Source organism: Schistocerca cancellata, chromosome 1, assembly GCF_023864275.1.
Source record: "Schistocerca cancellata isolate TAMUIC-IGC-003103 chromosome 1, iqSchCanc2.1, whole genome shotgun sequence".
Lineage (NCBI taxonomy): Eukaryota > Metazoa > Arthropoda > Insecta > Orthoptera > Acrididae > Schistocerca > Schistocerca cancellata.
The window spans coordinates 343,595,986-343,610,465 of record NC_064626.1 but is presented as its reverse complement, the minus strand read 5'-3'; the positions used below and the strand labels follow the sequence as shown (position 1 = coordinate 343,610,465).

Here is a 14,480-nt window from a genome sequence, read left to right as displayed (position 1 = left end):
CCATGTAGCTTCAACACGATAACACAGTTAATCGAGAGTAGTGACTGGCGTATTGTGACGAGACAGCTGATCGGCCGCCATTGACCACACGTTTTCAGTTGGTGAGAGATCTGGAGAATGTGCTAGCCAGGGAAACAGTCGAACATTTTCTGCATCCAGAAAGGCCCGTACAGGACCTGCAACATGCGGTCGTGCATTATCCTGCTGAAACAAAGGGTTTCGCAGGGATCGAATGAAGGGCAGAGCCACGGGTCGTAACACATCTGAAATGTAACGTCCAGTGTTCAGAGTGCCGTCAATGCGAACAAGAGGTGACCGAGACGTGTAACCAATGGCACGCCATACCATCACGCCGGGTGATACGCCAGTATGGCGATGACGAATATACGCTTCCAATGTGCGTTCACCGAGATGTCGCCAAACACGGATGCGACCATCATGATGCTGGATTCATCAGAAAAAATGACGTTTTGCCATTCGTGCACCCAGGTTCGTCTCGTTGAGTACACCATCGCAGGCGCTCCTGTCTGTGATGCAGCGTCAAGGGTAACCGCAACCATGGCCTCCGAGCTGACAGTCCATGCTGCTGCAAACGTCGTCGAACTGTTCGTGCAGGTGGTTGTTGTCTTGCAAACGTCCCCATCTGTTGACTCAGGGATCGAGACGTGGCTGCACGATCCGTTACAGCCATGCGGATAAGATGCCTGTCCTCTCGACTGCTAGTGATACGAGGCCGTTGGGATCCGGCACGGCGTTCCGTATTACCCTCCTGTACCCACCGTTTCCATATTCTGCTAACAGTCACTGGATCTCGACCAACGCGAGCAGCAATGTCGCGATACGATAAACCGCAATCGCGATAGGTTACAATGCGACCTCTATCAAAGTCGGAAACGTGATGGTAAGCAGTTCTCCTCCTTACACGAGGCATTATAACAACGTTTCACCAGGCAACGCTTGTCAACTGCTGTTTGCGTATGAGAAATCAGTTGGAAACTTTTCTCCTGTCAGCACGTTGTGAGTGTCGCCACTGGCGCCAGCCTTGTGTGAATGCTAATCTTTTGCATATCACAGCATCTTCTTGCTGACGCTTAAATTTCGCCTTTGTAGCACGTCATCTTCGTGGTGTATCAATTTTAATGGCCAGCAATGTAATAGAGAATAAATATTTTACACAAGAGTTAATATACTATGTTTTAGTATTAGATGTATAAATCAGATGTGAGATGGTTCTCAAAGATATGAAACAAGTAAGAAATTTACATATGTTTTTCAGTTTTTGTGTAGTACTTAATGGAATAGTATAAGTACAACGGGAAGAAAAGATCGCAACACCAAAAATAGTAAATGAAGAGTAATGAAATTATGGTACATCCGTATGTGTAACATATTTAAGTGACTAGCATTGCATGTTCACAGGCTTCTGTAACAGCGAGATGAGCCATTGCAATGTACACCGCTGGCACGTTAAGAACCACTGTAGTCACCAGAATGTTAAATGAAAAAATGCAGACGTGAGTGCATTGTGTTGTACAGGAGCCATATGTCACTTTGGGGATGGAGTACCATGAATATTGCAATTGGTCGGTCAAAACAGGGAGTCTTAATGCTTTCTGTGGATGAAACCAGAATTGTCGTCCGGTGATGTCCCATATGTACTCCACTGGAGATTGATCTCATCATTGAGCGAGCGAAGGCTGCATGTCGACACTCTGTAGAGCATGTTGGGTTAAAAATGGTTCAAATGGCTCTGAGCACTGTGGGACTTAACATCTGAGGTCATCAGTCCCCTAGAACTTAGAACCACTTAAACCTAACTAACCTAAGGACATCACACACATCCATGCCGAGGCAGGACTCGAACCTGCGACCGTAGCGGTCGTGCGGTTCCAGACTGTAGCGCCTAGAACCGCTCGGCCACCCCGGCCGGCCTTCAACAACAGTTCGTAATCATATCTAATGGTCTGAAAGAGACACTTCGCTGTTTTGGGCAAATAACTTGGATATAAAACGCTGCAAACATGCAGCAACAGCGTCTACAATCCGAATTCCTGTACTTGAGTGAATTTTTGAAAAGTAGTGTCGTCATTCTGTCGTGGTCCTTTTCTAAAATTATACAGCACTTGGGACACGAGTCATCAAGTGTGTATCAGTGTTTGTGCTAGCGATCTAAGGAACGTTTAAAAGTTCATCGTTCTGAATACAGTCGACAAATACATTCACGTTCACTCGTGAATTAATGCATCAGACAACAGCAGAGCGCATTAGGTTCACTGTTGCACCCATAGTGTCAAATATGACAATCTGGCGCCGTCTATTGGAAACTAGGTAGGCTTTCTCTTATAATTTATATTCGTTCAACCTGCCTCGGATCATGCACTGGAAGACGGAATTAGTGGGATGCAATGTACAAGGCTGTATTTAGAGAGTCAACGGCCTTCCCGAAGCGGTAACACCGGTTGCCGTCAGATCACCGAAGTTAAGCGCTGTCGGGCTTGGTTAACATTTGGATGGATGACTGTTCAGGCCTGCCGAGCGGTGTTGGCAAGCGTGGTGCATACAGCTCTCGTGAGGCCAATTGGGGAGCCACTCGATTGCTGAAAACTAGCTCCTCCTGTCACGAAAACTGACAACGGCCGAGAGAGCGGTGTGTTGACCACATACCCCTCCATATCCACATAAATTGACGCCTTCAGCGGATGATGACATGACGATCGGTCGGTACTGTTGGGCCTTTCGAGGCTTGTTCGTACGGAGTGAGAGAGAGTATCGTGTTTAGGGACGTGGGCAGATCCTGCCTTAGTGTCAGTGATGGTCATTTGCTACCGCAGCGTTGGCAAGAACAACAACTGTTGGAATTCCTCAGGCAGAAAATTACAGGAAAAACTTCGAGTATCGTGTTGTGGGGAACTTACAACGATTGTACACTTTGGACGCTGGAGGTACGACCATATCATCAGAGAGCCCAGTAGTTTGCCTCTTCTGCAACGTCACGAGCACATGCTGTTTCTGGAGGACATACTATGCACATATTTTTCGCCTTACCCATCGAGTTCGCTGAAACATGTCTGTATTCCTCTGACCAATCGATGGCCAGTTTTGTTCCTTATTGAGTATCATGATATGCTTTCTGATCTGGTCTGCGTTGCTGGAGTCATTTGTGACAATTAATGAAAGTAGCGTCGAACGTACTCTGCCTAAATAAGGCTCCTATAATCATCTCTGTTCACGATTACAAAACTGCACTGTATCTTGTGGAGGCACTAGAAAATATTAAAACTGTTGCAAAAAGTGACAGGGAAGAAAATTAGGATTTAATTTCCTGTCGACGAGTGTGTGTAATTCGTCGCGAAGATCACATGGAAACACAACGATTTAACAAATTATTGAGACAGGCGTACCTTAATAAATACCCAGTGGTTTTCAAACAGCATGTTATTACAGCAGAGTGAACTGGTATTCTGAAGAGTTGCTGACCTACAACTGCACTGTTTCAGGATTTTCTTGGTTGCTGACACGAGCCAAGAATCCAGGAAAAGATATCATACGGAAGATGAGAGGAGTACTGGACAAGAACGGCATTCCATTACAGCCGTACATGCGAACTCTACAGGTGTGCTCCAATTAATGCTGATGACATCCTTCTTCACTCCCACATCATGTGAGACGGAGTTTATATTATGGTGGTATGACGATGGAGTAATATGTTTAATGGAGGATCAAGAATGTTAGAATATGTATGTATGGTTACGAATCTACACAAATAAAGGTCTAAGTTATAGTATTTTGTAATGTGAACTGTCGTAGATTTATCCACGCACTCGCTCCGAAATAACTTTCAGCAGTGTTACACACTTCAGTACACTAAAAGGACTATCGACAGTTTTAACAGCTTAGAGACAGATGGTAAATCAGAACAGAACAAGACCAAAACTATCCTACAATTAAAAAGAGAAAAAAAACATAAATTCTGTCCCATCAGAACAATCGAGGAACTAAAAAAATAATAAATGAGAGGAACATCTTGGTTGTATAAAAGATCAGCAGAATCCTGTGGAGGGAGGCGTTCTTTATCTATCTGAACACCATATAAACACAGGGGTACAGAAGTCAAAACATAGTAATTGTAGATAAACATCTTTTTCACGTAAAAACAGACATGGAAATAGGAAAAATGTAAGAGTTGAACACAAAGTCCTAAATATTGGAAAAAATAGTTTTTGTGTAGATCTGAACCTAGAACCAAGTGCATATGATTTGCTGCTGCTGAATACTTGTAATTCTTTAACGTTCTGTAGGTCCGCCCTAGGAACATTCCGTTATTTATGAAAAGTCGATAGAGCTACCACCATGTAACACAAAATAATTAACAGTTTTCGGAGATTTCAGCTGTGTTTGTTAAGAGGCTCTGGGGGAAAGAAACCAAACCAGAACCAACATTTGAGAGTTGCAATCTGATTCCTGTAGTGCGTCTTCCAAATCAACTGTCGCAAGACTCCAGGACCCTGATTAATAATGTATTCACATATGTTGTTCTGAGTGAAAAAAAAATATTTTCCCTATTGTTAGTGCACTACCTAACAATGACGGAAAACTAACGAAAATGATGAAACATCATACAGTTTTAAGACACATGCAAGAAAACTTTGGAACCTATTAATCGTTCTAGGATTTAGGTTTTTAAGAATAAGGTAAATAAGATGAAAGTGGATGAGGAATATATACTGACATAGGGTATGAAAATGGATGAGATATTATAGGGTATGTATGGAAAGAGGTACCAATGTGAAATTTATATTATGTTATGATAAATTTCTGTCATTATTTGAAATAGCTATGCTAAAAAAAAATCCAGAAATTTCATTGCAGAAAGTGAACCAGCGAATTAAAATATCTTTTTGCAGGAAAAGGGAGATTTATACAATTTCTAGGACGGGTAAAGATCCTTTCTTACTTCTGCAAACATTACAGCAATACATTAAGTAAGTTTATTAAAAGATCCAGAAGTATGTACAATACATTTTGATATAAACTAGTAACTGAATTAAAACTGTATAAGACATTGTGAAACAGGAGACAGGTCAGACAACAAGCACACAAAACTGTATAGCAGTTAAAATGATTGACTATATTGCATCTGATAGCTCACAAGTTGCAAGAATTTTTAACAGTCACTTTCTAAATGTAACGGTAACAGTAGTGTCAAACAGTACTTTAGAAGAAGTAAAGGAATATACTGAAAATATTTTTCTACAAATCTTCAAGCAACTTGTAGTTTATGTCCTATACTAAAACTGAATGAAACAAAATCTTATTTGGGTGCCGTATACGTAAAGGTCCTCTAGCGGAAGTCTGAAGAGCTTTTCTCACGTAATAAGTCGTATCGTCAGCGCTAAATATAACGCATCACCAGCCTAGAGCGTTTTCCCAAACATTAAAATATGATGTTGTTAAACTTCTTTGTAGGAAAGGTGACTGAAAAATTCAAATAATTTTTCCCAGTTCCCCTAGAGAGAATTCTTTCTAAAAAATGCGATAAAGTAATGGATTCAAGAGCAGAGCACACTTCAATAGGAAAAATTTACTCAGAAAATTACAGTTTGGGTTCTAGAAGGTTTCCTCAACTGAGAAAATCATTTATACAGTTGCTCATGAAATGTTCAGTGCCTTAAATAACAAAAATAAAAGTCTCCAACTGGTATCAAAGCCTTTGATATGCAGAACATGATTTTATTTTTTTAGAAATTCTCAAGTTTCATGGAGTCAATTATGCTTCAAAAAACTGGTTTGTATCGTATGTAACAAAAATGCAAAACGTAATACTAAAGAATTCAAAGCTTGGAAGAAGGAGAGGAAACTGAAGTCACTGGGAAGAAATTAGAAATGGCAAACCAAAGGTTTCAGTTTTGATCCTCTCGTATTCGTTATATCAATGAACGATTTACTACTTAACGTACTTACCTGCAACAAGTCTTATAATTAATATAGTAAGAAAGAGGACCAACAGACGATGTAGTTAATAATGTATTCAAAATAATTAATAAGCGATTCACTGCAACGGCATCTGTCATAAATTCATCTGTACTGTATAACAGACAGAGGAACGTGATGAATTATTATGAAGAAGAGCCAGTGAATGGGATAGAATGGTCTAAATTTTTTGGTGTAAATACCGATGGAAATTTCAACTGGAAGAAATTTGACGTAGAGCATATCAAACAGCTAAGTTTAGCAACTTTTGTTCTTCTCATAATTATTTTTTTATTTATTTACTCATTCATCCACAGGACATCTCCCAATGATGTAGAATGTGTCATCATAATACAATGAAAACATACAGCTCAGAATACATACACACACACATAAACACACACACACACACACACACACACACACACACACACACACACACAGAGAGAGAGAGAGAGAGAGAGAGAGAGAGAGAGACAGAGAGAGAGAGAGAGAGAGAGAGAACATGTAATAATATTGTTAAGAGGATAGGACAGGCGATCATCTGTATCCTTACTGAACGAACGACCCCAGCATTTGCGCGAAATAATTTGGAAAGAACATGGAAGACCTAAATCAGAATGGCCGAACAGGGTGAACTCCACCCTCCCGAATGTGAGGTCAGTGTCTAATCAACTCATTCAACTGGTCTCTTGTACTATGTTCTTTTGATCATATACAGTACGCTCCAGATAAGTTATAATATAGACCAAAATCTATTACTGCACATACTATGGATACTCACTAATAACTCCTGGACCGAAACATGAAGTTACGCCCCTTGAGCTCCTTCCAGTCTCATCGGAAAACTGACTCTTTATCCGTAAACATGCAAGTACCTCTCATGCTCATGCAAGTCTTCGATGTCCTCCCTTCAGTGCGACTGAAAACTGAATTAGCGTCCTTTCATCATGAGATGTAGAGCTCAGGAGTATGATAAGACGATTACTATCATGCACCAAAGATCTAGGCTCTTGTTTTCTTGAAAAAACATTACATTCTGACCGTGTAGTGTAATGTGATAGGTTGTCGTAATTGCCCTCTTTCGTTATCAGTCACTACTCTGAATCCTCTAAATCATTTTTAAATATTCCCTGATAGGCAATGCGTTTTTCGTTGGTAAATGTAAGCCCAAACTTGGTCTAGTTCCATGATTATGTGTAGAACTGTTAGGCAAATACTTACTAATGTATTCCCTGATATGCACAACATATTGGCAGCTGTACGCAACTGGTGCGATAATGATAAACAGATTTTTAATATTTCTTAACAAAGATCCTGACAACTATTTCTAGTTGGACTCATTGTGTGTAAGTTTCTGGTCTTATTGGGTATGTAAAGGTACCATCACTGAAAACTGTGGTATAACCTATTTTAGTTGAAACTGATTAACTGCGTATTTGTATAAAAAATAAAATAAGTTATAGTTAACACAGTGCAACGTTAGAATATGGTACATTCAGAATTTCCTGCATGTGTAACAGACAATCTAACACTTTATTGTCTCTCTTTTCTTTTATTATTCTGAACAAGTAACGTTTTATAGTTTTTAATTTGAGTTACTTTTTTGGCCACCGTTATAATATTTTGAGTTTCTGAGTTCTTCTTTGATGTAAGTCAGGAAGTTGCTGTCCTCTTGATGCACATTCTGCCAGCTGACTCTTAGTGTAAGCAAATCTACTATTGAATTAACTCCAGGGTTGAAGATTTCTGGTGCCTGTGGAAGCAAGATACAGTGACGGCTGCTACGTAATCAGAATAATTATAATAGCAAACGGATGTAGTTTCTTCACGGAACGAGGTTCATCGTGGCTGTCACCACTATTGGATACGTTTGTCAGCGTTCCGAGCCAGCGGTAGTGCGGGCAGGCATGCACCTGTTTGCAGCAGCTCTCGGCCGCCGTGGCAGAAGGAACGGTAGAAAGGCAAGAGGTAGAGCCGTAAAATTACCGTAGGGCTACTGTAGACTATAGTAAGTAAGCGTGGATTACGGTAGTTTAGCTTCGGTCAGTTCAGATCGTACCCACGTTAACAGTACGTTAGGTGTGTTGCATACCTATCAGGCGGTACCACGTAACGATCGCTCTCTATGCTTATGCGATCGGTATGTTACTAGGTTACCGTAAAAACTGGAAGCGGTGAACCGTTTAGAAACTGAGTGAGGATATATAAAGGCCCAGGTAACCTACGGAACTTTATTGTCCTACACAATTATCCTCCTGTCTGTTGCTTAAAAGTAAACAGCATTTATAGAAAAGTTAAAAATCACCAATGTTTAATCCAGGTTTTGTAAAATTGTTCATTTGTTACGTGAAAGGAATGGCTGTTGTAGCAAAAGCAAAGAAGACAATATAGATTTATCGCATAGCTTCAGAAAACGTTATTCCTTAACAAAAAGATAAAATAAAAGGACCGTGCAAAACAAAAATATATCACACGGTGCTTCAGTACTACAACGAACATATATAAAACATGTTTCTGTTATTCATAAACAACTTTCTCATTTATCAGTAATAACAGGAAACTCTTGCCTTTGATCAGATGAAGAACGTTCTATTGAGTACGAAATAACAACAATAATTATACGTATTTTTTATGTTTGTGCGTATAAACTGTATTTGTATCAGACATAATTGCTGACGTTACATAAAAGCGCACAAGTTACTCTATCAATTAATTTTTATTACTTATAAAATGCAATTTGTATTCTATGACCTATAAAATACACAATGGAGGGGTTCTAATTATGTGAAAAAAGCGAAGTCGTCGCTTTTCTCTCTTACATGTTCATTTATATTTCGTTCCCTGACAATACTATCGGTAATGTTACCGTTCACTACGTCATTTATGTAGCGTACAAAAACTACCGAACGTAGTTTTGGTAGACCGCAACTCTAGCAGGAGCTGATAATACAGTTTGTTGCTTGGACTCGTCTAACAAAATATCATTCAAATTACAGTTTTAGCAACCCAACTAGTTAAATTCCAGGACGTGGGAACGGACTGATGATGTCAATGGACGGCAGCGAACACCTCACAAGGGAAAGCCACCGGATTTCAGATATAAAAATTCGACCATATATCAGAGAGATAACCTCCTGACGCCCCCTGCAAGACTATCAACAGCCTCACCGCCAAACAAATGGATGAGGAGGCGGTTTCAGTTCTTAGAAAGGACCCAATTTTACACCAAAATCTAAGTTCGCACTTATTACGGTCATCATCCGCACAGTGTAACAGTCTGTTGCACGATTTCCATTTGAAGCAACTGAAGAAGTAGGTTCCGAAACTTGTCATGCTTTCACATGAACAACGCCTATGAAACCGATAATCTGTAGCAGGAAGAGGATAGCGATACGGGAACGTAGAGAAGATCTAGATATCGTAATGTTACCAGCCGATAAACGCAACGTATCTATTATCCTGTCTCACCAGGATTAAATTAAGAAGACGTTGTGCCTGCCAGAAGACAGTTCATATCGGAAAACCGCCACTCATCCTATCGAGAGGGTGGAAAGGAAATCTATGTACCTTGTCAAAAGATTCGGTTTACCAGACGAAGTTGTTAAATAGCTACCATGGAGAACACCAATTTCACCCAGACCTTATGGACGTTCAAGATTCACAGACATGGAGTGTTTTTGTGTCGCATTGTTGGTAACGTTTGTGCCTCTACGTACTGACTTACTAAATAAGATGAGCTTAAAAAAGTAATGGAACACAACTTTTTCTCGGCCCGATTCGGTTGAAAAAAATACAGAATTTGTTATGGGACATAGTGTAATACTTCCGCTTTTGTACCCATTGTTTCATGAAGTACGATAGGTGACGGCGCTATATGTAGCCTTCAAATGTTCAAATGTGTGTGAATTCCTAAGGGACCAAACCGCTGAGGCCATCGTCCGTAGACTTATAAATTACTTAAACTAACTTAATTTATCCTAAGAACAAAACACACACACACACACACACACACCGATGCCCGAAAGAAGACTCAAACCTCCTTGGAATTAGCCCAACTAAAACCTACCTTCTCTCCCACGATGCAAATGACACCTTTGTCATATGGTCACATGGTAAAGACAAGCTGAAGGGTTTCCTCATAAATCTCAGTTCCATACATCAGAACATCAGTTTCAACACAGAAGTCGAAGTGGGTGGAGCGCTTCTCTTTCTGGACGTCCTGGTAGAAAAGGAGAGTGGGCGGCACGTTGGGGACACAATGCATCGAAAGATGAGGTACACTGACCTGTACCTATACGTGGACAACTGTCACCACCTGGGACAAAGGCACGGAGTGCATTGATACATAGGGCTCGCAGAAACTGAACTTCTGAGGATGGTGTTCCAGAAGAACGGCTACAGGGAGCGTCGAATTAAGAGAGCTCTACGTCCTACATCCACTGTACAACCGGCGGAAACAGAAGAGGAGTCTCAGGAGGACTGCCCCATTTCATTTATTTCATTGTGCATTGCATTATCCAGAGAGATACGACGAATGCTCTGGAAACACCAAGTGACGACAGTCTCCCAGCCACCAGCTAACACACAGCAACTGCTTAGTAGTATCAAAGACGACCTCGGGCTACTGAGATCTGCAGCTATCACACACCCTGTCAATGTGGCAAGACGTGTATAGGTCAGAAGGTGTTTACTGTGGAAGACCGTTTTCAAGAACACCAATGACATCCAAGATTGCAACAGCCCATCATCTCGGCAGTCACGGAACACTGCCTACCGGAATCGTACGAAATGGTTTCGACCATACTATGGTTCTGACACAAATCCTAACTTGTGAGACCGACTCATTAAAGAACCCATCGATATCCTAGTAAGTTAACCGCTCGGCAATCGTGATTGAGGCTAAGACCTTAGTAAGCCCTCTGAACTCACAGTTAGCCTGACTAAGAGGAAGAAGGAGATATTCCACATCTAACTGACTTCGGGACTTCGGGGAAGGTGGACGCAGAGATTCTGCAAGCACGTATATGTAACATGGAACAGGGGGGTGGCGGGTGGGGGGGGGGGCGATTCTGGGCACGGACTGCAGACAGACTGACAAGTCCATGGATGGGGGAGGGTGCAAGAGGTAAGCGCACACCATTTCAAGTTTTAATAGCATACAGGATTACCTAAATAATAATCAACAAGTGACAAAACAGCTACTAACAAACAACCGAATGTCTAGCCAAACTTTATTTGAGTACCTTCATTTAGATGTAATTGTGAGAGTAATTAAATTAAGGTATTTCACAGCTGACAACAAACCCACGTACAAATTTGATCCCGCAGCTAGAAGTTTTGTATTTTTATGCCACTGTAACTTGCCACTTCCCAAAGTATCCTTTGTTTATCAATGTATTAAACTCACTATTGTATATTCTACTTTACTTTTTAACATATTATTATTTTATTTTGTTCCTCTATTACTATCAATATCAATAATACACCTAATATCATTATTTTGATTTTAAAACTGGTACCTTTATTCTTTTTGTTCACATTTATAAGTAAAAAAACATGTGTGTATAGCGAAAATGAAATAAATGAAAGTACTTTTACTTGAATATAGAATTTAGGCCGGAAATAGGCTGCGTTCTCCCTTCCGGATGTAGATGCAGGAAAAAAAAAAAGAAAAAAGAAAGAGTGGCCGCTGGCTGAAATATTGTGCCAGTCGGACAGTCACATCCGGCCATTATTCACCTGTGAACCATTTCGTCATGAATTACGCCGTGAAAAGCTGAAGATTCACTATCTGATTGCGCTTACAGAGGCACAAAATACCGTAATTAATGACTTTATTTCCAAATAAAGACGTGCTCAGTGCCCTAAAATCGGCCCCTGTCGAACATGTCAGCAGGGCCCGATGATCCTTACGTATAGAGTTTTACTCTGAATTTTGGCGTTTACTGCCTGAAATACTGGATACCACATATAACGAGATTCTGCAAAGGATAATGCCGCCGCTTGAACTCGCCGAAGCAGCCACAATTTTCATTTCAAAAAAGGCAAGAATCATTTGTCTTCAAGTATGAGGCCCATTGCCCTAATCTTTAACAAGAAAAAGTAATGTCCCATTAAAATATATGTTACAAAAAATCTTAAAAACATATAAAAAGTCTGTGTCTGGACTTAAAATGAAGCCATTTTGGTGGAGGATCGGGACGTTGTTCACCTCACGTGGGAAGCTCACATATCTCTGGCAGCTGCATTTTTACATTTCCAAAAAGCGTACTTTATGTCTTCATGGATAAAATGAAATTTAACAGAAGGTTTACGATTGCAATACGCAACGCTATAAGTTATGCTAGAACTGAAATCTACCTCTAACGGCGTCTGAGACGGGGCTGTCCTTCGTCCGCCTCGATATAATATGTCGTAGCTACATAACCCCTGCTGAAGCGTCTGCAAGACGAGATCCGAGAAATCACGATCTTTGACGCAAAAACTGTCGTACCTGATCTCAGGCTTTTATTGAGCAACCAAGGCAATGAAACACGAGCAGAATAAATCATAGATAAATATAACTGGATTAGTGGTGTGCTATTAAACAAAACTACACTGAAGCGCCAAAAAAACCGGTACAGGTATGCGCATTCAAGTAAACAGGCAGAATACGGAGCTGCGGTCGGCAAAGCCTACATAAGACAACAAATGTCTGGCACAGCTGCTAGATCGGTTACTGCTGCTACAGTAGGTTATCAAGATTTAAGTGAGTTTGAACGTGGTGTTTAGTCGGCGCACGAGCGATGGGACACAGCATATCTAAGGTAGCGATGAGGTGGGAATTTTCCCTTACTACGATTTCACGAGTGTACCGTGAATATCAGGAATCCGGTAAAATATCAAATCTCCGACATCACTGCTGCAGAAAAAAATCCTGCAAGAACGCGACCAACGACGACTGAAGAGAATCGTTCAACGAGACAGAAGTGCAACCCTTCAGCAGACTGCTGCACATTTCAGTGCTGGACCATCAACAAGTGTCAGCCTGAGAATCACGCAAGGAAACATCATCGATACGGGCTTTCGGATCCGAAGGCCCACTCGTGTACCCTTGATGACTGCACGGCACGAAGCTTTACATCTCATCTGGGCTTGTCAACACCGACATTGGAGTGTTAATGACTGGAAACATATTGCCTAGTCGGACGAGTGTCGTTTCAAATTGTATCGAGAGGATGGACGTGTACGGGTATGGAGACAAACTCATGAATCCATGGACCCTGCATGTCAGCAGGAGACTGTTCAAGCTGGTGGAGTCTCTGTAATGGTGTGGATCGCTTGCAGTTGGAATGATATGGAACCCCTGGTACGTCTAGATACGACTGTGACAGGTGACATGTACGTAAGCATCCTGTCTGATTACCTACATCCATTCATGTCCATTGTTCATTCCGACAGAATTCGGCAATTCCAGCAGAACAATGCGACCCCTACACGTCTAGAATAGCTGCAATGTGGCTCCAGGAACACTCTTCTGAGTTTAAACACTTCCGCTGGCCGCCAGTCTCCCCAGACATGAACATTATTGAGCATATCTAGAATGCCTTGCAACGTGCTGTTCAGAAGGGTTCTCCACCTCCTGCAGGATTCATGAAGTCAGAACTGCTTCAGACTCGTGTCCATACCACGCCGTGTTGCGGCACTTCTGCGTGTTCGTGGGGCCTTACATGATAATAGGCAGATGTACCAGTTTTTTTGGCTCTTCAGTGTAAATTAAATCCGCCACTCTCGCCTTGAGTCCGAGAGTTCAACATTTACGCAGCAACTGTCTGAATGCAATAGACCCTAGGCACCACATTACAGAACTAAACCAAAGAGTTAAAGTACAACTACTTAAGGCTACGTTAAAGACTCAGCATCTGCAGAAGTAGGACAGATAGCAAAGGCTATATCACGTAAACAGCTACATCCTTGCAAAACTCAGTCACACTGTAGCCTACTTACCTGTGATAAGCAGTTACGCAGAACAGGTCTTGGCATCAACTCTAGACGTCAGTTGCATATGCTAATTACTGTCAAACCAGAGACATTATGGTTCAAAACTGGAGAGAGAATGTGCAACTACTTAAGGTTACGTTAGTGGTATAGCATCTGTGCAATTTGGACGAATAGCAAGGAGTTTATTACATAATTTCAAATTATGCTTTGTTACCTTCGTCACACCCTGCCATAGAGGAGAGCTTGCACAGTCTGTAAAACAATGTATGGCCATATGTGAGAAACACTCAGAGAATTATTAGCAATATTGGTTAAAAACAGCCTTGGTTGCAATTTTAGTTTCTATTTTTCAACGACGCGTTTCGCCTTATTTAGGCATCTTCAGGTTATCTTTTCTAGATGGACGCGAGAGGCACCAAGATCTGCATAACCCGTTCCCGTTCACAGGACGGTAAAATTGCAACCAGGACTGTTTTAACCAGTACTGTGAAGCACTGGTTTGCTGTAAGCCACATATGGATTGGAAG

At 41.2% G+C, this 14,480-nt stretch overlaps 1 protein-coding gene across 1 annotated transcript in view; it reads left to right on the top strand.

Moving 5' to 3' along the window:
- Positions 1 to 3,784, top strand: part of LOC126161410 (apolipoprotein D-like) — a 70,539-nt gene extending 66,755 nt beyond the window's left edge. Inside the window, exon 6 of the mRNA XM_049917198.1 lies at positions 3,498 to 3,784. Within this exon, the coding sequence (XP_049773155.1) occupies positions 3,498 to 3,628 (131 nt within the window). The 3' untranslated portion in view covers positions 3,629 to 3,784. The remainder of the gene's footprint in view (positions 1 to 3,497) is intronic.
- Positions 3,785 to 14,480: the final 10,696 nt, after the last annotated feature.